General features: G+C 40.8%; 1 protein-coding gene across 3 annotated transcripts in view; it reads left to right on the top strand.

Moving 5' to 3' along the window:
- The window catches only part of anks1b (ankyrin repeat and sterile alpha motif domain containing 1B), a 175281-nt gene extending 150703 nt beyond the window's left edge, over positions 1 to 24578 (top strand). Inside the window, exons 20-28 of one of the 3 annotated variants that reach the window (XM_068306593.1) lie at positions 5869 to 5976; positions 6876 to 7079; positions 9958 to 10083; positions 12604 to 12675; positions 14947 to 15030; positions 16388 to 16525; positions 16620 to 16787; positions 22011 to 22102; positions 23273 to 24578. In XM_068306593.1, coding sequence (XP_068162694.1) covers positions 5869 to 5976; positions 6876 to 7079; positions 9958 to 10083; positions 12604 to 12675; positions 14947 to 15030; positions 16388 to 16525; positions 16620 to 16787; positions 22011 to 22102; positions 23273 to 23321 — 1041 coding nt within the window. In that variant the 3' untranslated portion in view covers positions 23322 to 24578. Of the gene's footprint in view, positions 1 to 5868; positions 5977 to 6875; positions 7080 to 9957; positions 10084 to 12603; positions 12676 to 14943; positions 15031 to 16384; positions 16526 to 16619; positions 16788 to 22010; positions 22103 to 23272 lie in introns of all 3 variants that reach the window. The other 2 variants (XM_068306592.1, XM_068306591.1) reach the window with 2 other exon arrangements.
- The last annotated feature ends 633 nt before the right edge of the window (positions 24579 to 25211 follow it).

Below are 25211 nucleotides of genomic sequence, written 5' to 3'. Positions count from 1 at the left end.
CTAGTCGAAAGGCCCCACCTCCAAACAACACACACAGTACGCTAGGGATGGAGGGATGAAGAAAGGATGAAGATGAAGTGGCTGGCTGTGATTTGGTATTCAGGGACAGGTAAACATCAATAACCAGGATAGAAAATGACACAAATTGTTGTTGATAACATACTTGGCGCTGTGCACATTATTCAGATGACAAAAAGGCCTCTATTACAAACATTGCTGATTACTTTTAAACAGCATTCTTCTTTAAATCCCATCACTGGTGATCACATAGCATGATTTTTTTTAACTATGCAAGTCAAATTGGGGTTTTTTTTTCCAGGATTTTAGACATAGTCAGGGCCCAGAATCACATCTTCTTTGACATCAACAAGCAGAAAATATTGACACCCGCCAAAGAAGTTACTGAAGTAAACAAGTGCAGGCATCAACATGTGAATTATCATTTTTATAATATCTGTAGCTTCAGAAAGAGTCATTCTCACTGCTTTCCCCTGTTTCAGTATGTTTTTTGTAGTCTCCCACCATATTTGTGATATTTGATGTTCTAAATGGTACCCACTCCTTCTTTTTACCTTCTAAGATATCTCTGGGCTATTTACTGATCAATACTACCTTCCAATTGGTCTGTAATGTATTGTGACCTGGGTGAATTAAGTAACCTTATGCCGGCGATTCTGGGATCGGGAAAAATCGATGGAGTCAAGGAGTCGAACCTCAATCACGCCATTCGCAGACGGCGCCCAAGAGGCTTCAGGGGTCCATTGATATCAGCGAGGTCATAACCTCGTGGTATACAGGGGAGGGGTGATGGATCATGCTGACAGGATCCTGGAAAAGGTAGATATACACAAGCTAACAAAGACCGACCAATCATATGCAGTTGCTAAGGCTTAGGAGAAGAAGCTCTTTTGAGTGCAACTGCAGTGCTTCTTCTTTTATTAGGCCAAATCACTGACACTCTCACACTATTTATTCCCTCTGACAGTCTCTTTTCTCATAGTCTCTCCTCCCATCGTGTGGATGTAGTGAAAGTAAGGACAAGCTGTGTAGGAGGGAAGAGAGAGGATGATAAAGGTAATTTGAGGTTGAGGGAATATGGACAGAGAATGAAAACGGGTATTGAGGCCAATGAAAAGGATGTTTAGGTGAGTCAGTGGTGATGAAACAGGAGCAGAGAGATTGATGAAGAATTTTCAGTCCCCTCCTTCCCCATCATTAAAACTACGTGCTAGTTTGACTGCAGACAGTGACTGGACTGTTCCCTCACTGGGGGTTCATGCTCCAGTGATCCAACCAGTTTCCAGTCCCCCCTCGAGTAGGAAATGGAGAAAAGGCTTTTTGTTTCCAGTGTCCTGAATGAGGGAGGTCGTTTGCTAATGTCCCCAATCACTGAATCCATTTAGTCTTTATTGTTGCTCTGGTTTCAAAATGTCATTTCTCCCCGCTGTTGGCATCATTCTTTGGTCGACCTTGTGTTTGAAGGTGTTCTTATGATTTTCTTAGATATCTCTATAAATGAAGCCTCTTAAGTCAGATTCAGAGCAAAAATAAAATTGACTTCCAGACTCAAACTAATTCTGCTGGGAAATCTTTTTACTCGTGCATGTTTTATGACTCCTTGTTTGATAAAAAATGTGAAGGTAGAAGATGCACAAATACAAATATATAAACAGCAGTTTTCACTATTATTTGTGTAATGATTGTTGAAAATTTTCACCAGACTGCATGGAGGAAGCGTCTGCATAAAAGCACACCTCCGTTACTCGTATGTTTGGCGGCTAATCCCTTAATCAAGGCTGTTGAATCTGGGCTAATGGGACCGTTAACAGGATTAGTGCATTGATCATCACACACAGACACACACAGGGTGGCAAACAGCACCTGAAATCACTTCATAAACTCAAGACGAGAGGGTAAGTTTCACTTCACCAGACTTTGAAGAATGACATCAGGATATTTTAGGTGATACAAATAGAGCTTCAGGGAGTGTTTTGGTAGCAGATGATGGAAATAAGGGTAGTGGACTACAGAATGTGTAGCATCTCAACACTCTTACTGTTGTTAATGACCACTACTACAGATAATATTGAAATGCAAATGATGCAATATCACAGTCAAGCATCATAGAGTGTGAGTTTAACAATGATGATTGCATTTCTTGCAGGTTCTCTCAAATTTAGGGATGATAATATAACCATCTTCTTCAGGGTTTAAAGCAGATGTGTGTGTGCATGCATGCGTGCGTGTGTGTGTGTGTGTGTGTGTGTGTGTTCATGCGTGCGCGTGTGTGTGCACACGTCTACATGCATGTGAGCTCTATTTCTTCTTTTTTTTTGGTTTCAGATGAGCATGTGCGTGGGTGACTGCTACGGTTCTGTGTTGCCATGGTGACAGTTGAACTTGAAGGTTGAGGCGCCTACTGTAGTTGAAGTGGATGTTGTTGCATAAGGCGCAGTGTTACACAAAGATACACACGGGGATACACGCCGTGCGAGGCAATTACTGCACTCCTTCTGGAGTGTGTGCATGTTTGTATGTGATGAAACAGCAGCATGAGGCCTGGTGTCACGCTATCCATCGTCCCTCTGGAGATGGTCTGGGAAAAACACAGGCATGACAATGAATATTTCAAAAACGTTTACTCCATGAAGCGGAAGAATATACTATGTAAGTCATTTTGTGTACTTCTTTTGTGAACATTATTTCTTACGTAATGGATAAAATAAACTCATCTGATCTAATGGAGAGCATTTGTTTCTTTTTCATCCTGGTTGTAACTTGGTTCCTCTGCTGACATTGTTTGTTTGTTTATTTGTTATTTGGTTGGTTTGCCTGTCTGCCTGTCAACAGCAATGGTCAAAAAGTTTTGATGATAATTTTTGGAGGGGAAACTAAACAATCTGTTAGATTTTTGGAGGTGATCCAAATTTTACCTGTATCTAAAAATGTTTGGACTAAAATGATGTTGACATCCTTATGAGATCCTCCACGCATCAAAGTCTGATCTGGAGCCAAGGAAAGTAAATCCAGCATTTTTATTGCTTCAGAAAAAGGTCAAAATTCCCCATCAAAATGTTTCTTAAGTCCAAGGTGAATTAATTACATTCCTAATGGTGTCACACTAGAGATAAATCCTTTATCATCGTAAAATACAAGTAAAAGCTCCATACTTCCATACTTTGGATGAAATAATAAAAATGAAAAGAGCCACTCAAATTTTTGTGTATTGATTAATTGATTAAGTGCATTCTTTTACTGCTGGAGAGATACATTTTCCCGTCATGATTTTGACATAAAATATAATACATTATGTGTTAAACTTAGTGAGCAAATGTCATCTCCACCACAGGGCAGACAGAGAGCTGTGAAAAGGAGAGCAAAGGAGGGGTGGCTGTCATGTTTTCTTTACCATCCCTCGATTCAAACCATCCATTTTCTTCATTTATTGTGTGACATAAAACTAAATTTATTAAATCCACTCGTCACAGAAAACAACACGAGGACGTTTTTAGCATTTATGAGCTACCATGATGCATTCTATGTCAGTTGTTGATACGGGAGTTGCTTATTAAATTTGCTGTTATGATCACTGCAGTTTTTTCTATTGTTGTGTGTGTTCAGGTATCCCTACATATATAAAACCAAAGTATGTGGGAACTGCACCTCCGTTGGGATACATATTCTTTGTAATTTATTTGTCCTCAGCAGACATGAGGCAATAATTGGTGCAAGACGTGGGAATGTGTGTGTGTGTGTGTGTGTGTGTGTGTGTGTGTGTGTGTGTGTGTGTGTGTGTGTGTGTGTGTGTGTGTGCGTGCGTGCGTGCGTGTGTGTGTGTGTGTGTGTGTGTGAGGGGGGGGGGGTGTTGGGTATGTCTTGCAAAGTTAGGCTGTGGGGAGAGTCATTACACTCGCAGCAGTAAGGCCTTGCATTGAAGCTAATTACCACGTTTTGCCCTGAAGACACACACAGACACATTTCCCTAACCTTCACACATATCTTTATTGGAAGACCTCCAGACGCAGCCACATAAATCCAAGCAACAGATTGTTGAGGACTGAAGTACGACTGCATTAACAGAATTCCAACCCATGTTTTAAGGAAGCCTAGTCGCCGGAGCAGTCAGTGGACGCCTGGTCACTGGAGGTTGAAACGTTGTGTGTATGTGTGTTTGTGTGTGTGCGTGCATGTGCATGTGTGTGAATTGTACAAGGTGTGCATGGTTATGAGTATTGGGGGAATTCAACAGACTCATTTTCAACAATGAGATTCTGTTATTTTTTTGAGTGTGAGCTCTTACCAGTATTTCATCCAAACTACCCTGAAAGTCACATAATGCATGAAGATTTTGATTTGATAATCACAAAAGCTGTTTTAAAGGAATATTTTGATATTTAGTGTAAGTATGGTGCAAACGATAAAAGGTAATTATCTAAATATAAAAACAGTAACTGAGGAGATAACGAATATGGAGGAAGCTGGCGTAGCTTAGCAGCATTTTTGGTTTGATTCATTTAATTTAATGAACAAAGGAATGAGCATGAAACATTTTATACAAGCTGCCACTGAAGGCAGACAAGGAGAAAACAAAGAAAAAAAAAGACATTAGCATTAGGAAAGGTGGCTAATGTGTCTGATCAAGGGGCGGAAAGGGGCGGCAGTGGCTCAGCGGTAGTGCAGAATCCTTGGGACCAGACATCGTCCAACCATCGGCAGTTCGATTCCCGCTCCCGCCAGACATCTTTGGAGTGTGAGCTGACAGTGGGAGTTGTCAGCTCACCTCCCAGCTACTGCCGAGGCGCCCTTGAGCAAGGCGCCGTCCCCCCCACAAGCTGCTCATTGGGGCGCACCCCGAAGTCGCGACCTGTCCCTCCACCTCTCCTGTACTGAGTGTTATTAACTGCATGCCTACAGGCCCCTAGTGTGTGTTGTGTTTGTTCAGGGGCCTGTTTATGATGTTTGTGTGTGCTTTGACTAACACATATATATGGTATATGCATGTACAAAAACTGGAGTGGAAAAGATAATTTCCCCATTTGTGTGGATGAATAAAGTGGATTTTTAAATTCTAGATCTGTAATTATTCTTGATATTGTTGCTTTCATATTTGTTATTAGTCACTTCATAGAAACGGACAGAATGTTAAAAGATGTGAATATTCAAAGATTCTTCTACACTGTTATATCTGTTTAACATTAGCAACACAAAGCAATGAGATTATCAGGACGAGGCAAGCATCAACTAGCACCATTTCATTTAATCGTGTGTGAGACTCTCACACTTCTGTGTGTGTTACACACACGATGCACAGTACACAACAGGAATGTTACACAATCCATAATCTTGTTCATATAACAGCACAACAAGCAGCTGGACCGCAGACCTCGGAGCCGTGTCAGTTCTGTAGTAATAACAGCGTGATGTATGCATGCGCTCAGGGCCATTCCATGTCATTACGAGCTCATTATTACTTCTCTGTGAGCTCTGCAGTGGTCTCTGGTGCTCTTCTCTGTTCTACTCTTTTCTGGATAGCAGCATTATCCTCAATTTGAGGACCTTGATGAAGAGGATAATCTATTACTTCTAAGCTTTTTTTTCTTCGTAAATATAATGATGTTATTATCCAGTTGAAAACCTTTGAAACCTTGCTCTTTATAAAATCTGATTTAAATTACACAACTGATGGTGAGTCATCAAACGTGATGACACTTAAACCTGTGATTTTGTCAAAAACTTAGAACCCAACTCTCTTAGTCTTTCGTTGTCAATGAACTTTTTTTTGGTTATTTTTTTAAATTTATTGTTATTTTATTTCTTTAACCTCTACATCATTTAACTTTAATGTGAAACATCTATGTGTTCATTCAGGTATTGAAGATAGGTCTCATCGGACACAGAAAAAGGATCTTGGCCTCATTGGGCGACCGCCTGCACGACGACACCCCACAAAAGCCTCCGCGGGCGATCTCCCTAAGGGTGAGTCTGGGTGAGCAGACTGTATGCGATGGACCATCTGATTACCAGCTTCTCCTGAACACTCATAACAGGGAACTGGCATCAGGGCTTCAGTAAAATGTGAACTCTTGCTTTATGTGCTGTCTAGCAAGGTGAGGTTGTGTCATATTTACTTCCTAATCTATTTACTTTAAAAATCCTTCACTGTCCATTTGAGAATTGATTCTGTACCATGTATCAACACATTTGAGAAGCCAGAACATCAAATTGCACTTCTTGCAGGATAATATTTTATGGCTTGATAAAAGTAAAGTTGTGTTTTAAGTTTCTAGTGTGTCAAGAAAGATCTTAACCCTGCAGAAAGAACTCATCAACAAATGGCTCCGCGTGAGCTCTGGGTTTGAGCACTCGAGCCTCTGCAGTCCAGAAATAGTTAAAGAGACTTCTCTGCAGAGACTTCCCTCGTGTGTAATTAAGTAACAGTGTGTAATCTCTCTGGAGAAACAGTCTGACCTTTTAGTGTGTTCCAGCAGTACAATGCTTAAATATGTAAATGTTGCAACTCCTGTGGGAATTGCAGCCTCTGCTCACTTTGGAGAATGTCTTAAATGAACATTGTTTTGCACTTCAGGGATCTAGCCGATGCCTTCCCTTAATGTAACTTTGGGCGGAGAGGGGGACCTCAAAGACCTTCTAGTAACGAAACACAAAATTACTTTATGAGCCATTTTTAGAAACGTCTTCTTTGATGCTGTGTGGTGTCACAGCGGTTGAAAATTAAAAAGTGTCAAAGTACGATGAATCCGGTCGCCCTACTTATTGTGTTTCCAGGAGTGACACAGCACATTATGAAGTGATGAATGAACCTGCTTTGCTCTCTCTACCACAACTCCAATCTCCTCCCACCCATTTTGTCCCAGGAGCCCGGAGGAAACCACACTCCTCCCCAGCTCAGCCCATCAGTGGGCCAGGCAGCGTACACGGCGGGGGTTCAGGGTGGATCTCTGGACGTGCAGCATCTCATCATGCAAGCAGACGCCCGTCGCCGGCAGCGCAGCAACGACAACTACTTCGAGGACGTGCCGCGATCCAAGCTGGAGCGACAGATGGCTCAAGTCAGCATGGTGAGGAAGGGAGGACAGTCTAGAGGTTTGAATGGAGACAGGAAGGGGAGGTGCACTCCTGGAGAGTATTATGAATGGTTGTAGTCAGATACAGTTGTGTGATGAAAATATTATTATTCTTACTCACACATGCTCTGTGTGAACTCTCATTTGTTTATCCCAAAAACATTTTCCTCTCGCAAATACTCATGAGAGCACAAAACCTGAGTAATCTACTGAAATGAGTCCCAAACTCAGCATTTTTTGAATTAAATTACATTTTTAAATATTTACAGCCTCTACAGATAGGAGTTTATTCACAGTATTGTTGTAAAAATATAATACCTCCAACTTTAGAAGCAAAACGTCTCTGAAATGTGTGTTTTTTTGCTGCTTGAAGTAATAAAATAATAAAATATAGAAGCACAAATCTAATTTCACTGATATTTCAAAAGTGCCTCCTGTAATATTACAAGCCAAAAGGGATAATAAACTGAAAAGCTTTGAGGCAGTATCACATTTCTAATTAGGCCAGTGAAATACATCTTGATTATAAAAGAAGTGTCTGACTAATTAAATGCTGGTTCCTAATAGCTACGAGATGAAAGCAGAAATCGTTGGGCTGTTGAAAATCTACCATTAAAGGTGAAATCAAAGATTCTAATGTGAAACCATTCTCAGCTCACTGACTTTATATTCTGTGCGCAGTCTTCAAAAGAACATGTTTTTGTAACAAGGAAATACAGTGACTCAGACCAGTTCATTCTAACATTATTCCAGCCAATCAGCAGCAGGGGAATTAGATTCACTCCCGCCTCTTATCTTTGCCTGTGTAACATTACTTCCTTCAAGCAGCTCTCCATCTTTCATCAGCTACAGTACTGGTTTGTGACATTTTAGGTTATCATTTAAAATAATAAGTAGTCATTTCTTCACCAATATGAATGAATTTAAATTGAAGTAAAGGCAATTTGCTACATTTAAATAACAGTAAAATTAACATAAACAAAGTGCTGGTGAAATCTTTTTTTTTTTTTGTTGGAGTTATGCAAATATTTGATCAAATAATGTTGACTTAGCTTTATATTTGTATGTTTTACCCATTTCTCAGTGGGATAAAAGCTATACAGTGTATGTAGCTCACAATTATCTATGGATTTGCTTTTTCTTTCTCAGTTTAAATGTGCTGCACTCCCCGGGGAGAGAAGGGAAGGAATGAAAAAGACTGTAGAGGGACTACAGACGGAAATGTAGATGTGATGCAAAAACTCCATAAAACAAGTGTTATCCTCATTTTAACCAATGTCATATTTGTCGCATTTCAAGTCAGGTTTGCACATGTGTGACTTTAATGATCACAGCATTGGAGAATTAGGGGTCTGCAGCTTCTGGAGGACTGAAGTCGAGATTGTGTTTTGGCTGCGGACTTGAAATATCAACCATCTTTCCACAATATCGCTTACTCAACCTGCTATAACTTGCAGTGGGCAGCCCCTCTGATACCAGCAGCCATACTCTCATTTTATAGCTCATATAAATTCAGACAAACATTAAATTTACGCCTGAAAGTCTGTGCTATAAAATGACAAAATGTGCAAACTGCAATCAGGAAAAAAATGTAAATGTTAATGTGTGGTCCTCTAAAATCAAACACACCACACTTACTTGTTCTGCATGAAAAGTGCTTTAACTTTACAGCCAATTTTATCGTCATTGAAACACAAAATTAAAACTTTATGACTGTATGTCAGCAAAAATGCACTCTCACACACACACACACACACACACACACACACACACACACACACACACACACACACACACACACACACACACACACACCCACACACACATCTGAGACAGCAGCTGTGTTTTCATTCAGGATGATTAGGGTCATTTCGTGTCTCCATGTGAATCACAGAGCTTATCAGAGCAGACTATACTTACTATGATTGCCCTGGTAAATATCCTGACTCTGTGTGTGCGTCACAGTGAATCCACCACCTCCAATTTTTTTAGAAACAGTGCACTGAGGTGACTCCTATGAGTCAGCTTTCCCAGAATAGAATGCTGAACTATTATTGAAAAGAGGAAATAATTTTATTATCCTTTTCATCACTCCTCTTCACTGATTGTCCCCACATTCCCATGATGGATTGGCTCAAATGCTTCTGTATCTGAATGCAGTATTGGCAGCGTTTATATACTTCTTCCCACTCAGACGAGTAGAGAAAAGCCGCAGAAGCCCTCCTATCTAATGGGGTACATCAGTCCGGTCAAAGTTTGTGGGAAAAACGGAATGCAATATTGCTAAGCTGGTGGATTTTATCGTGGGTTTGGCCAAATGTCTATTTCTAAAGGCTTACAGCTGTGCTGTTTACCCAACATCTCTGCATCTTTTTATGAGATGTCTCCTCCACCAACTCATCAGGGGATTACACACAAGCAATCAGATCACCCACATAAATATGCAGCCCAGGATGTACCCACAAGAGAAGTTATCTGGTTCCATTTTACAAAGAAAGAAAGACTGTGAAACAAACTGACTGGTGATCAACAGTCATTCGAGAATTCCGTGGATAGGATGTGGCTTTGTGTAAATGGTGAAAGCTCATAGAGCGAAAGCAGCAGTGAAGGTTTATGTTTATGATGGGAGAAAAGTAAGACACCAAACATATTTCCCATACATTTAATTTCTCTGTTCTCTGAAGTGTTTTTCTTTTCTTTCTTTTTTTTTTAGGGCGTGTTAATATTCTGTCTGGAAAGCTGTTGAACTTATGAACTTAAATTTATCAGGACAGATTGTGTTAACATGGGACACACTACACAAGCCATACCCCATCTTGTAATCTTGTGTGATCCTACTTGTGTGCTGACATTTGATTTGCTGTCATTTCAGGCAGGGGAGTGGTGTGAGCCAATCACATTGCGTCCGCCCAATGAGGCCACCTCATCCACTCCGGTGCAGTACTGGCAGCATCATCCAGAGAAGCTCATCTTTCAGTCCTGTGACTACGAAGCTTACGTGAGTCCTAAACCATCACAGTCACCTGCTTTTATGTCATTTTATAACTGATATCTTTTATATTTCCCAAACTTATGATTTCCTTGATTGATTAGTTGGTCTACAAACTGGTAGATAATGTAAAAAAAAAAGCAATCCAGAATCCATCTAGAAATTCATGTTTTTCCTTAGGCAAATTGGTCAAACAAATATTGTCCGTGACTGTGAGGGTTAAGGTTTGTTTGCCCCGCAATGAGCTGGAATCTTATCTGGTGTGTACCCCGCATTTCACCCGTTTTCAGCTGGATAGGCTCCAGCAAGTCTGCACTATGAACACTCCCTGAACTTCAATGAAATTAGACCTTTGCAAGTTACATAAATGATGTTATATACTCATGTTGCTGTGCTAAAGGCTTGCAACTCTGATGCTCAACATCCAGACTGGAATGGCCATCTACTGGGAGCAAGTAAGAACAGCGCAGAAGAGCAATTTGAGAAGCCAATTCACAAATAAAGCGTAGTAATACAATTGGGTATATCTGAGATACATGATCTGATTGGTCTGGCGGGACTGTGTTGAAAAAATAGTCAGTGCGAGCTATATGATTAAGTAAGAGAGAGGGAAAGGGAGTTGGAGAGAGATGGAAAAATTGGAGCAAATAGGGCAGGGAGAAGAAAAATCGAAAGTGGTGCTGAAATCAAATATGAACGAAAGCACAGAGAGATTTGATAGAGGAGGTGAATAGAGTATCCCAAAAAAAATCTCTTCTTTTTCATTTTCTCAACTCTGAAGATTGATATCAACACATGGACTATTAGGCTTCTGACAGAAATACAACTGCTCAGGCAATGTATTTTTGGAAGATGCTGGAGATGGCACAACGGGTGGGCCATAGGAGGAAAATATGGAGGTGCTTTCATGGAGTCGTTTATGACAACATCTCTAATGCTTGCCGTCCCAGGACGATGAGCTTTGGATAGCTCAGACAGTGAGATAAATGAGCGGGAGCCACGGAGGAGCGGTTGGCAGTGGGTTTGGTGTGAACATTGGCAAGCTGGAGGGACATAGACAGTGAAGGAGAATAAATTAAGAGGATAAGACAGTTATGAAAGACAAAGACGAACGGATGGTAAAAAGACAAGGATAAAATAAATGATGCATCAACTCTGTTCTCATTTTCGTCTTTGTTACAAAGAACTAAAACTTCACTTTTAATAGCATTGCTCATAACTTTTTTTTATTTTATTATGTCAGCGTCACACTTTGGAATATCATTAATTGTGGGTCCACTTCGAGTAAGCCCCTGCAATCATTTTAAGACCATTACAAGATTGTTAACAGGCAACGTTGCCTCGATGTTGACTCTGGTGCTCCTTTATATAAATCAATATCTTCCATGGATACATTCATCCATTATGCAGGAGATGTCATTGTCATTTATGAAAAGAGAGGTCGCCTCTTCTTTTTCTTCTTCTGTAAGATTTTAAGCTTTGACAACTCCGCTCTGAAGCCGCATAAACTGTTACAGGTTTTTGTTCCTGTTAGCTCGTAGCACCACCTAACTTTAAACCGTGTGATAGAAACTGAGCATACGGATTAACAACGTAAACAAGCAATAACCCCTTAATAGCTATCAAGTCAAGCCAGCTGGTTTGCCATGTTGTAGACGTCTTTGAATTCAATATAGAAATAATGATATAAAAAGGATTTTGCTCCTATAATTAAACACTTCACTATAAAATGAATCCTTTGAGGTTTGATTTTGGAATCTTCTGCTGTTGAGTTCACCAGATGCTACAAACATTTCTTAATATTAATCTACTTAATCTACAAAAAGCCTTCCCACTTTTAGGAACCGTGAACAGGAAAGGCAACACCAGGTTGTAAATGCCACATCCATAAAAAGGATGTAATATCGACATAAACAAGGTCCCTGTAAAACACTGTCGCCATTAGTAGCATTTTTATAAAATCAGATGCTACGTGTGCAGACTGTCTGACCACTGGGTCACGTCCAGGCAGGAGCCCTGCCAGATTCTAGTGTTAATGTCCCTCTAAGAGGCTCTCAAGATGGATTTAATCACAGTCTGTTGGCGAGTGCATCTCCAGCTCCAACATAGTGCAGCTGTCACAAAGAGGTTTACTCCATAAACCAACTAATGCTATAAAGTAAATACATTAACTTATGTTTCCAAAACCAGCATTCTTCATTGATCTCTTGCAGGGAAATTACTTAATTGTTTTGGAATCTAGAAAAGCAAAATTAAAACTTGTAATTTCAATTTATTCAACAAAGCACATAAAGTTTTTACTGTGAAAATATTACATGATTTCCTGGTTCATGCCTGCCCTATAAACTTGTAGAATGTATAAAAAATAAGGTTTAACGACATGCCTGCACAACACAAGCTCATAAAGACTGACCTATCAGAATATCCGGCAGCGGTTAGAATCTTAATACATTTCTAAAATTATGTAAAGCTCCATAAATAGATGCTGATTACTTATGCATCCTTATATCTCCTTATATTTTCCCACAGTACCTGGGTTCCATGCTGGTGAAAGAGCTGAGAGGGACGGAATCCACACAAGACGCTTGTGCCAAAATGAGGGTAAAGACACACATTACTGCTGATATTATTTGGTAGAGATCCAAGCAACATTATGAACATCTAATGGGAACTGAACCCACAACAGCAAAGCTGAAAATAATGTGGAAATAAGCTACGGCAACACAACCCCAGTTGCGATAAATCAAATTGAAAGTGTCGGAACATATTCCTTTAATATAAAATGTTATCTCAATAAAAACTGGACTTCTAAATCTCGCACTCCACAACTTAGACTTCACATATCACCACTGTGGATTAAGCGTATTAAGGGATTTACTTTTAATATCTTTGACAGGGTGACTCAATGACCTCCTTGTAAGCCAAATCGCCATTTCTCTTCCCGTTCTCTTTTTCTTCCTCTTTTTCAGTTCTCTCCGTTCGCTTGCCATTGCATCTTTTCTTCGTGCTCGCTCACTCTCTCCATATTTTACAGTAACATCAACTCCCCCTTTTCTCTGATCCCTTGGTTCATATCTCTCAGTCTCATCCTGAACCGTTGCAGTGTGAAGATAAATTTTAATATTCATGAGCAAATCTTTCTGTGCCTCCATCCTCCTCGCTCTTTTCTTCTGTCTCTATATTTATGTTGCCACACCAGAGAACTTCTTTATTTCTCCTACTTCCCTCCTTCTTCAGTTCGAAACACATTTGCTGCAAAGCAAGGTTGTAATTAAGTGCAATGAGATGCACATCTTGTCATTCTGGCTTTCATTACCACATGAACACCCCTGTTTCTAGCACCCCCTCCTTTCATCTGCCTCTCCATCCCTTCGCTGTCGATGTTTAAATCGCAACTTCACAGCCTCTCGCCGGGTATCTGTCACCGAAGCCTGGCAGTGCTGCCTTTGTCAGCTCTGCAGCACTACCTGATCCAGACAAGGCTGAACGGTAGCGGCGGAACACATCGAGCAGGGAGAAAAGAAAAGGAACAAAGACACGAAACAGATCTGGAAAGGATAGCGGAGAACAGATCAGAGGAGGGATAGAAAGGAAAGACGAAACCTGAGAAATAAGGATACCAAGAGACAAGTGATGAAAGACAAGATGTGGGAAAGACACTCAATTCACATCAATTTATTTGAATATATAAAAATCTCCTGGCAGGTAGAATGACAGCTTGGTGGGCGTGCCATATTGCTGCATCTCACAGGATTCTCCACAGCATCTCACCGCATAATGAGTTTAAATATATGCAGGTTGAAGCACCAGTATGTAATTAAAAGAATGAGAAGAGACGTATAGTAGGAGTCTTATGTGGTTTATGGGCTAATAGACTGATTGGTTGGATCACAGTCAATTTACAGACATGATCCCGAAGCATCATGCTTATTTATTTATGAGGTTTTTGTCCAAATCTGCTTGATGGTCCAGGATTACACAAAAGCTAATCCACTGATTCCACCAAACTTTACAGGTCGGGCATTAAATATTGGTCCCAAATCACAAATTGGATTTAACTTTCAATCAGCAGGATTTGGCTTGAGAGAGCAGCATTGAGTGAGCGAGCCAGATGATAAGTAAAGAGAGAAGACTACATTACAAGACAATAAATCAAGTGTGTGTTAGTCACACATCAAACACACGAGAAGCTCTATAAATTTGACTTAGACACGGCAGAGGAACCAAATACAGCGATGTAACCCCGTTCTGGTCTGACACCATCAAACGCTCTCAGACGCTGGTCAGGATTCACCCGTTCACCCGTTGATACAGAGGCCAACGGGCAAAGAGCCACATGTTTGTCGGGAGCAATAACCATTCACACGCAAATAGAACATCCACTTGGAGCATTTTGGGTTTCAGTTTCTTACTCTAAGCCGTGCAATCTGCAGGGGACAAGAATTGAAATGTCGATTTTGATAAGTGGACACCCTGCAGTTCACGTAATTGTGATAGCACAAAAAAAAAAAAAAAACAGGCACAAAAAAGTTCCTGCAGACGCAGCTACACACACTGATGATTCAGAGCCGCTGACATACACACAACCACATTTGGTTATATAAATGGTAATACTTTAGAAAGCATATCCACAAATTAAGTATTTGCTTATCGCAGAGAAATGGACCGTCACCCTTTGATGGAGGTATGAGCTCCGAGGGTCCATCCATGCATTGTTAGTCTCTGTGACCAATTATAATTTTCAACAGTGAAGCAGTGAAAGTTCAAATGCAACTGATCTGACTTTAAATAAATAATATACATGAATAATCCCTGAGAAGTCACTGCTTCCTCTCTGCTCCCTTTTGTCTGTTTTATGTGCACTCCAAGAAGTCGACGGAACAGATGAAGAAGGTGCCAACCATCGTGCTTTCCGTGTCCTACAAAGGAGTGAAGTTCATCGACGCTACTAACAAGGTAATACTCTCCGGAGATAAAATAACACAAGCCTTTCTGAACTGGTGTCAGAAATGGCCAGAGCAGCAGCGCTGAGGTCTGCTTTAGCTGCAGTCCGCCTGATTTAAAGCTATGCGGTGTAAAAAAAATCAATAAGGTGTAAAAGAGAGCAAAACACAAACAGGCTATTATCAGTATGGGATAGATGAGGTAAGAAAAATCAATAATAACCTCCGCAGTTCATTAAATCCTTAATGGAATGTTTTCATAAAAGAAAATGTAATTATAGCTTTCAGCGCTGCTAGAAAAATAATTTCACACATTGTGTCGTCTCTTTCCTCTCCTATCCTGAGTGATGTTTGAGTGAAGGCTGCCCAGCATGTGTCCAACATGTATAGATAATAGTGTCGGTCGTTTTTTTTTTTAGGTGTGAATGTTTAATGATTTCCTGCCTGTCAATATTATAGGATGGCAGTTTAGAAATAAACAAGTCGGTTATTGGTATCGTGTTCTTCTTCACATCCGTAAGCGGTCAGTCAGTCAGCTCCTCCTGAGGTGGTGCTAAAATGGGTCAAAGGGAGAAATTATATTTTATGACTAAGCAAAAAAAAAAAGTATTCATGCACAAATGCAGATGCACACAGAAATTACAGCATAATTTGCAGATGATCTGATCATTTTCAGTTCTCTTCCTCAGGCAGTGGTCCATTGTATTTTTGTTAAGCCTATCCTTGTATGTTTCCCATATTTCAGTACTATGTGTAAAATAATCTATTTCTCAGTTTTCCCCATGTCCCCAGATCCAAATGAAACCTATGCACCAAGCAGAGAATGAAACAATCATAGAAATTAACCATGTAATAAATAAATGATAAATATAGGAAAACTAGCAGGCGTTATCTGAGTTCACCTCAAAAGGACTTTTTTTTAAAAGTAGTAATTGTTCCCTCCGAAACTTGTCTGATGTCCCACTGTGATGATTGCTTACCACCCCCACAAAAATATTAGGCCAGTCTTTTTATAGAGAAAAAACAAAAAAAAAACTGTCTTGTCCCAGTGTAAAAACTTTCTTCTGTGGCTTCGTTGTTCTATAATTCATGGCTCTCAGATGTGCTTAATTAACACAAAGCTAACTCTGAGTGTTCCCTGGTGACATTACCAGAGGACAAATTCCAAGTCCGTGACTCCAGACGATTCTCCAACCAAAATCTGCGCCACAGTGATTATGGTTTTGGGGTGTGTGTGAAATGAGATAAATAATAAATCAGATTTGTTTTTCCATGAAGTGGCTCACTGGTGATAATCAATAATCTCTCTTCATTTTCTGCCTCCATCGTTCTTTTTTTTCTTCTTTTCTTCCTCTTCCCTGTCCCAGCAGAATATCATTGCAGAACATGAGATTCGTAACATTTCATGCGCGGCTCAGGATCCGGAAGATCTCTCCACATTTGCCTACATCACCAAAGACCTCAAGTCCAGTCACCACTACTGCCACGTCTTCACCGCTTTTGATGTGGTCAGTTCACACATCAGGGTTTTTAAAGGACTTATCACACTCATATGGTATGACATCGGATTCTCACCAATGCTTTCCTTCCGTTCCTCTTCAGAACTTGGCTTATGAGATCATCCTGACTCTCGGCCAGGCCTTCGAGGTGGCCTACCAGCTGGCCCTGCAGGCCAGGAAGAGCGGCCACGGATCATCGACGCTGCCCGAGAGCTTTGACAGCAAGCCCAACAAACCCGTCCCCAAACCTCGAGTCAACATCCGCAAATCTGTAAGCATCACCACTGCATACCGACTGTTTGAGAGGAAAATCCATCCTTAACTGACCCTGACGTGAGCTTCTCTGGTTGTTTTTGGATGGTAGTTGTTGAAAAAAATATAAAAATATACATACAGTATATGATAAAGAGCCCCTATATCTTGCAGCTCTTTAGCATAAACTTTGTAGTTTGGGTTTTCCAAGTACAAGATTTTAAAATGTGTGATTGAAGATGGATTTTCACTTAAACTTCAACTCACCAACTCTACAAGTCATTTATTTGCTACTAACGAAATCTGACCAACATTCCATCAACTCTGTCCCTTTCCGACTGGAATCTGTCTATGATGTGCTTCCCTCTGCTTTAATTCGTCCCAGTCTTCCATTCTTGCACAACCATATTTAAATCTGATGCAGTGGGATCCTCCTGGAGCGCTTTTGTTTAGTGTGCTCGTGATCCCCGGTCTAACGGTGTCCATTCGGTCTTGTCGTCCCTGTCGGCTCTCAGAGCAGAGCCACCGGGGGGTTTTTGTTCGGCCTCCGTGTGAGTGTATTTATGAGAGTTATATTTATTATAGTTAGTCCTGCAAAGGTGAAATATACACTCTGTGCATTTTTTAATCTTATAATTTTTTTTAGCCCTAATACATGTGGAATGAAAACGTTTGGGCATCCCTGATAATTTTCCTCTATAAACCACTGGTTGTTTGGATCAGCAAACAGTTAAATATATCATATAGCAGACGAACACAGTGATAGTTGAGATGTGAAACAAAGTTTATAGGATTTTCAGAAAATGTGCAATAATTATTTAAACAAAAGTAGGCAGGTGCATAAATTTACCCAGGTTGTTTATTAATTTAAATACCTTTAGCACCGATTATTGGAACACAAAATATGTTTGTTCATTGGGTCTTGACCTACATACATACGTGAAACCAATCATGAGGAAGGATAAGGTGATCAATCGCAAGCTGTTCTCTTCTCTGCGTGTTCTCTGCAGAGTGACAACATGGGGGTCTCACAACAACTGTAAAACAACTTGAAAGCAAAGATTGTTCAGCATCATGGTTTAGGGTGGTGTTTCTAAATTATTTTCTGTAATGCCCCCCCTAGTAAGAAAAAACAATTTGCTTTGCACTAGCTTTGATCTATGGTCTTACACTGGCCTTCTCCCTCGTCTTTCTATGTTATCCGGTTCCTGGGTGTACAAAAGTTAAAATTTGCCCAAACCTTTTCATACCACTGTATATGTCTGGTGATTACTGTTATATATTTACCCACAGAAGTTGCAGCATGAAACTTTTAGGTTTTTATATGATACTATGTAATTTGTGTCACACAACTTACTCTACTCAAAACTAGAAGCAAAACAACACACCACCATGTTTTTATTATATAGCAGCAGGTTGCATCTACAGTAAATTTAAATATTTCATCCCATGCATTTCATTTGATTAAAAAAAAAACAAAAAATGTCAACCAGACCATGTCAAATTTAACAAAATACAAAATATTTCACAAAAATGTTTAATATCCTGAAACAACACAGCTGTGCAAGAACTTCAGTATCAGATGGTGTAAAAGTGGCTTGATTAAAATCAAGAGCTTTGCATACAGCTTCATTGTTTTTCTCAAATTTCCATCAGCTACTGGTAATTGGTGTAATTAGATTCCTTTGCTCAGAAATACACAAGGTCAGTTCAACAGTTGTCTCAGAGGCTACAGTTGATTTTTGAAATTAGATCCTTTTGTCCTTTCCAATCATGAACCTCTCTCTGTGTTTATATGTGCGTTACCCCCCCCCTCCCCCACGGACCACAGTCACAAAGTCTATCAGTCAACTTCTTGACCTCACATTTACCCTGACCGACTTTAAAATAGTCACGCTAACCCACTCAACGCACGCTTTCCCCTTCTTTGGGTGGAGCAGTGGTGAATGTATGCACTGGTGGGGGCTGGTATAGAGTTTACGGCGGCTGCCATGACCGTGTGCTTCAAGGAAATTGAAGCGTATTTACATGCTGTTGGCCGACGACGAAAGAGACGATGATGGAGCAGAATCTGTGGCGCTGGAGGAATGGTCTCGCCAACTAAAGTTAGATTGAGATGTGAGACGGCGAAGAAAGACAGAGTGAGAGAAGATGCAAAAAAAGACCACATGCAGTATTTGTGGCTCTCCTCCTGTGGGTGTGTGTGTGTGCGTGTGTGTGTTTTTGCAAAGAGCGCGTGTGGTCCCACGCCGACAGAGATGATGGACGATGTCATGCGAACACACAATCTGCTGACTGCGCAGCCGTTATATTAACCATTAATTGCCTTTTCCCATCCATGTGTGTGTGTGTGTGTGTAGTTAATGGCTTGTGGTGTGCAGCAGGGCAAAGATACTGCAGGATTCACTTAATATTCCTGCCACCTGCCAGACGTAATCTCCATCCTGCAGCATATCTGGAGCCGTTGTGCTATGAAACGCTGCTGCTTTGTTTCTCTGCCCACAAGTGTGTTTCTCCACACCCTCCTGTTCATAGCTGTTATGTATCCACACCTATCTGGTAGTAAATCTCCCTCAACATCCACTTAGCTTGTCCTCCCCGATCGTGATCGTGTCTGATGTGACTCTGTAGTCTTTGATCAGCGTTGGCATGTGACTGGAATCTGAGCGTAGCTTCCAAATGGGATTGAAACGCATCATCCAAAGCATGCAAGATGAGTTTAACCATCTTATGTCACCTTAAAGAAGCTTAAAAACTCCCAGTGATGTGAAAAGAACTTTCTTGTTGGCCTCGGAGCCTTGGATTTTTGCATTTCACAAAAGCATCTGAAGTAGAACCGTGAGCTGTCTCACCTCGCCGCCTGATTTATTTCATGACTTTGGAATTAATTTGATATCAAGATGGGGATCTATCTTGTGTAGAACCTTGCGGGGTGAGGTTTTGTGCCATTTCTGTGCCGTGTTCATCTCGCCCGGCATGTCTTTTGTCATGCAGGAGTTGCTCTATAAATGTGGTGTGACCTTCTCTGGCTTTAGCTTCGCTGTACTGCAGTAACACGTCCCGACGTCCCGTGCTGTTGCCAAGCAGCCGCTCCATCATCCGTGTGGTTTTTTTTGTTTTGTTTTTTTTTTGCCGTGCTGCTGTGTTGTTTCAGTGTTGCTGTTACAGAGCAGGCTCACTTTGACCTGTGTATGACCTCTGCCCCTGTAGGTCATCATGCCCCCCTCCAGCCGCTGGTCACTGGGCCACATTTACACCCCTCACCGGCCTCCTCTCCACCCTCCTCTTCCTCCCCCTCGACTCTTCCATCTTCCTCACAAAGCTCAGTCACAGGTCCTCCACCCTTTTCCTTCTCTTTTCTTTTATGTCCATTTGATTTTCTTTAAGTCAAGCAGAAAGCGCTCTCCGTAAGTGCTTTCATTTTATTTTGTTCTTTTTATTTTATTCTGTCACTTTTATCCAACTGACTCTGCATCCCTTCTGTTGTGTTTGCAGTGAGTGTGTCTCATTATTCAATTATTGCCTCTAAAAGTGCTAGCCAAAAACAAAAAAAACAAAAACGGTGCGATACCTCCATCTCGTGTCTTTACAGCTAACATGGAGCCGAAGGCAGACTACCGGCTTTTTATCCAGTTAGTCGTATTCTGTACTGATCCAGCCCTTTGAATAGAGAGATAGATGGATAGACAGACAGAAAGACAGACATCATAAAATGGTCATATTATAAGAGTTTTTTTTCCTCTTGTTACTTGTTGTTTTTTCCTGCCCTATTTGAAGCCATATCCACTACTTAAAGTGAAATTTAGCTGAATGATTTTAAAAAAAACAACACAGATTAAAGTCTTTATTTTTTTTCCGCGTTCCCTCTGATCTATGGTTCCTCTTTTTCATACACATCTTCATGCACAGTTAGCACATAAAATCTCCAATTATCACAATTGTACGGTACACTCCGGCTGCAGATGGTGTGTTTTTACATTGAGGCTGGTGGCCTACGATGATGAACCCAATCACATTTCCCGGAAGCGTTACTTCATGCTCTGATGTTTCAACCCCTCCTGCTCAAAATCAAAACAGGCTGTTGATTTGTGTTTTCAAGGTAGACATGGCTCATTTCTTTTGCTTCATGTGTGGTTGATGAATTTGATTCCAATCGTTGCGAGGCTGCAGACGGGTTCTTCGCAAAAGCATGATGGTGTTGTGCTGCTGTGAGCCTGAAAGTGTGCTTGTCCTTAATCCTGTAACCCTGTAACAAGATTATAAGGTCTTGCTGCTGTTGTGTGAGAAGGACAGGATAAAGAACTGGATTAATTATATAGCTGGTATTATTACTGTAGCAGAGTGTTGAGAGGTGATAGAGAAACATTTGTTAGTGCACTGCAGAACTCTGAGATTAACCCTATGCATTCCAAAACTAGCTCTATCAGTCCGTTGCATCAAATATTAACATTATATTTCAGAGTACTCAATGTTTTATTCATACATCATAATCAGCATTTGATGTATTGTGAGGACAAATTTAGTCTAACTCTAAAAACTGAAGCTCTTTTAGTCACATCTCCCCTCCCTCCAAATTATCTTAAAATACACCAATAGGTTGGTGGAAAAACACCCTCAGCAACAAAAACCAGCCGCTTGATTGGTTGCCGCGGGGTTATTTTTGAAAGCAATGTAGGTTGTTTGGTTTGTTCTCAGCTTTGAGGCTGCAATGGATTCACAGTGACTGCAGCAGAGTCCTCGACTCTTTGACGCTCAGGATTGTTAGGACGCACAGGAAGTGTGCTGCTGCTGCAAATACAGCACATACCAACCGCACCTGTCCGGCAGGATCATGCATTTAGAAATTTATAGATGAGAAAGTGTAATCTCTGCTCTGCTTCGTCATCTTATCTCTATCATCTCCCTCTCACATTTCAGTTATTTTCCATTGCATAAATTCATAAGGAGCGTACCCGTCGTCGGATTGATTCTGCAGTCTTACTGTCTTCACTGACTTTATAAGCATGAAATTGCATCTGAAAATTTCCCACATAATGTGCAAAATTACAATTTTCTTCAGCAGCAGCTGTTTGAGTTCAGAGTGTGCCATGATGACTTTTTTTTAATGAAAAAAAAGAGAAAACATCCAAATAGGAATTTGCAATATTTTCAAATTGAGAATATGCAGATCATTTAGAAAAAAATTTCTCTCTCTTCTTCTCTCTCTCCTCGTTTTTTTTTTTTCATTTCCTCTTTGCATCAGATGGAGCAGCCTTCCATGGACCAGAAAGGCCATGCCAATGTGCCATGGATTGTGGAGCCGGGTCAGGAGGCCAAAAGAGGAGTCAACACCAAGTATGAGACAACTATTTTCTAACATACACCCGCCATGTCCACTCCTGTGTGTGTGTGCCTTTCAGAGGTTGCCCCGTACTGGGGCCCCGCCCCCGGAGTTGGGCACGAGCGACGCACGCCGCTGCGTCACCTCACCGGCTGAAAAATAAAAACAAAAACATCCCGCCCCGCCCTTGTTAGCCGAGCCTGTCCACTGCATGATGACTTTTGGCGCTGCGCTGTCGCTCTCTTCTTTCTCCTTGTCCTTTTTTTTCTGCTCTCCCCTTCTTTGGCCTGGGCCCCATCCTCCCATCTGCAGGGCTGGTGCATGACCCTTGAACCCAGGGCTGTGGTGCACTTCTCGCCTCCTCCTGTAGGGGAAATGGTCTGGGGTTTTTTTTTTTCTACTTCCTGTTTGTCAGTCAGCGGTCAACCAGTGGGTTGTTCCGCCTCCAGCTTTTTGGTTTTTATTCTTCCTGTTGATGGGTGCAACTATTTGGCTTCATCTCTCTCCTCCTTTTTTCCTTCTGACTGCCTCCATCCCTCACTTTCCTCTACTTTCCAGCCCCTTTGTCAAACTGCCCCTGACAACATAAAGGAGATTTGTTACCAGAACACTGCTAGGCGCTGTGACAGTGTTTTAGCTGTCCGTTGAGCTTCAGAGTGGGAGCTGACGATGACGGGGGCTGTTGTCAAAACATGACAGTCGGAGGAACATTCAGACTTTTAAGACATTTTTTTAATCAGCGAGGAGAGATGATGTAGCACAGTCTATCTTTGACTCCAACTGGTTCATCCAGCAGGCTACTAGAATGTATTTCAACTTTTTGATTCTTTCTATCAGATTATTTTTTTGAAAATATGAACAAAAGTGTGAATTTCTTTGACAAACAACTTTAAGCTTCGCCTGCGACGCAGGAGGAAGTGAGCAATTTTTTGCTTTTATAGCAGTTTTTTCAGTACATCAGTGTGTACGTGTTTGGAATTTTTTTTAACCACATGGATTCCCCCCCCCCCAGTCGTAAAGAAACAGATTTTATTCCGAGAGAAAAAAAAAAAAAGCGTATGTCAAGGGTTTAGCATGTGGCTTGTCTGACGCATGGTGGCCATTTTGGATTTGCTGAGCAGGTGGGCCGGTGGAGAGGCGGGGTGTGAGGGCTCTCTAGATAAGTGATGTCATCTCATTTGCAGGGCAATGCCGGACGCTCATGTCTATTACTGTGGAATGCAAAGAATGTAGCCAGCCCTAAACATGGACCTTGTCAGACATTACAATGCAAAATGGACTACAAAGGACCCTGTTGCTCTCTTTTCAAAGGACTCCAAACATGGATGCTACTCCACAGTGTTTAAGGTTGACTACAAAATAAAAATATGATTCATCCACACGATGCTTGACACGGTAAACACTTTAAAAACACATGCTAACAGGACTGCGTCTCGAAAGACCGCAGTCTGCACTGAATGTACACTTATTTGAAAGCAGCCTCAACTTCTTGCCACGACAGCAGGATCTGTTTTATGTGCCCAGCTGTGAGGCATGACCTGTGAATCTTCAGGCCTCTGTTGGTATCAGACATTGTTTTAAAGGCACCACTGGACATGCGTCAGTGTCGGATTAGATGTGGGTTAGAGGACGTATGGCTGGCTCTTTAGGGTTTTTTTTTTTTTAATTTTCTTCAAGAAAATAATACAGAGATATATGCACAAGTGTGTACATGTGATTGGACTCAGTGTAACATGTTGAAGATGCGAGAAAGTGCTTCGTCTTAACGGATGATGCACCCACCTGAACAAAACAGCATCTGGCGTTTAAAAGTATTCTATTCGTATTGCCCGACATTTTAATGTTTAATAGGAGAGTATTATATTACCATGATGATAATGATTATTCTTGTGCAATTCTTGTCTACTGTTGTCTTAATGTTACATTATTTTTCTAAGATATGATGAGATGAAAAAGTTTTGGGTTTGAAAATGATGACCATCCTTTAAAAGAATCTAGCAGATGATCATTAATAAACAGAGTGAATGTTGCAGGTGGCTAGCTAACTCTTGTCAGGTCAAATCCTCCATCGTTTCTCATGGGGCTCTACTCTTATCTAGCAGATGTACTATTTTAAACGCAGTATTACTGTTTTATTTGGATGAGACATTGTCCAATTATAAAATGTACATAGATATTTTGCCAACTCCATTGTTCATACATGTAATGTAAAAGAGAAAAGAATAAAGGATTTGCAGTAAATGGCACTGGAAAAAAGGTACCAAATAAAGGTTGGAAATAAAAAAAATGAAGAAGAAAAACAGGTAGATTGTAGAGATTGTATTTTGAGTGAAAACGGAAATGGTTTATTTGGTGACATCACTGCTGACCAACTTATGTACATAGGCTTGGGCTTCCAGCACACTGATTTTTGTAATTTTGGCGATTATTTATATCCTTGTAAAGCACATGGAATAAAATATGACTTGTAAAACCATTACTAATCCTTGAGATGAAGTTGTTGTGAGTTATGCTTCTTATCCCAACTCTTACTCCATAAAATGCTGGACGTGTATCATTTTGGAATTCTAAGCATGTTTGGAATTGTGAAATTATACTTGACAAATTAATTGTGTAAATCTGGATTGAAAACAAATTGCAGAAGGAAAAAAGTGACCATGTCAGAATGAGCAAGTCAAGGTTTCATGATAAAGGTATTCCCTGCAATGTCTGAGTTATTATATGATTATATATGGTGAGACAGTTAAAAAATATCAGTTACTCAGAATGGTGCAGATGTTATAAACTGACATAACTCCAGTTTCCTATTAATTACTGCAGGACATCAGAATATACAACATTGGTTTGGACTGAAGGGTCTGCAGTTAGCCTCGATGTCTACCTCCACTGACTCAAGATAACCCAACTAACACCAGAACAGTCCGGGTAATAACAGTTTCCAAGTTTCCAAGGTGACCGCATCCCCCTCACCGTTTCACCCATAAGCCTCTGGGTACTGCTGAAAAATCCTAAACATACAGTGACGATGCCATGATAAACAGGCGGCGGCCCACAGCAGCCATTTATTGACCAAAGGGATTTTTCTGTGCTACTGTTGAACTACAATAAGCAGTAAAACCTCTG

This window comes from Antennarius striatus, chromosome 22, assembly GCF_040054535.1.
Source record: "Antennarius striatus isolate MH-2024 chromosome 22, ASM4005453v1, whole genome shotgun sequence".
NCBI lineage: Eukaryota > Metazoa > Chordata > Actinopteri > Lophiiformes > Antennariidae > Antennarius > Antennarius striatus.
Note: the sequence above shows the minus strand (reverse complement) of the source record. Positions and strands in the feature narration are given on the sequence as shown.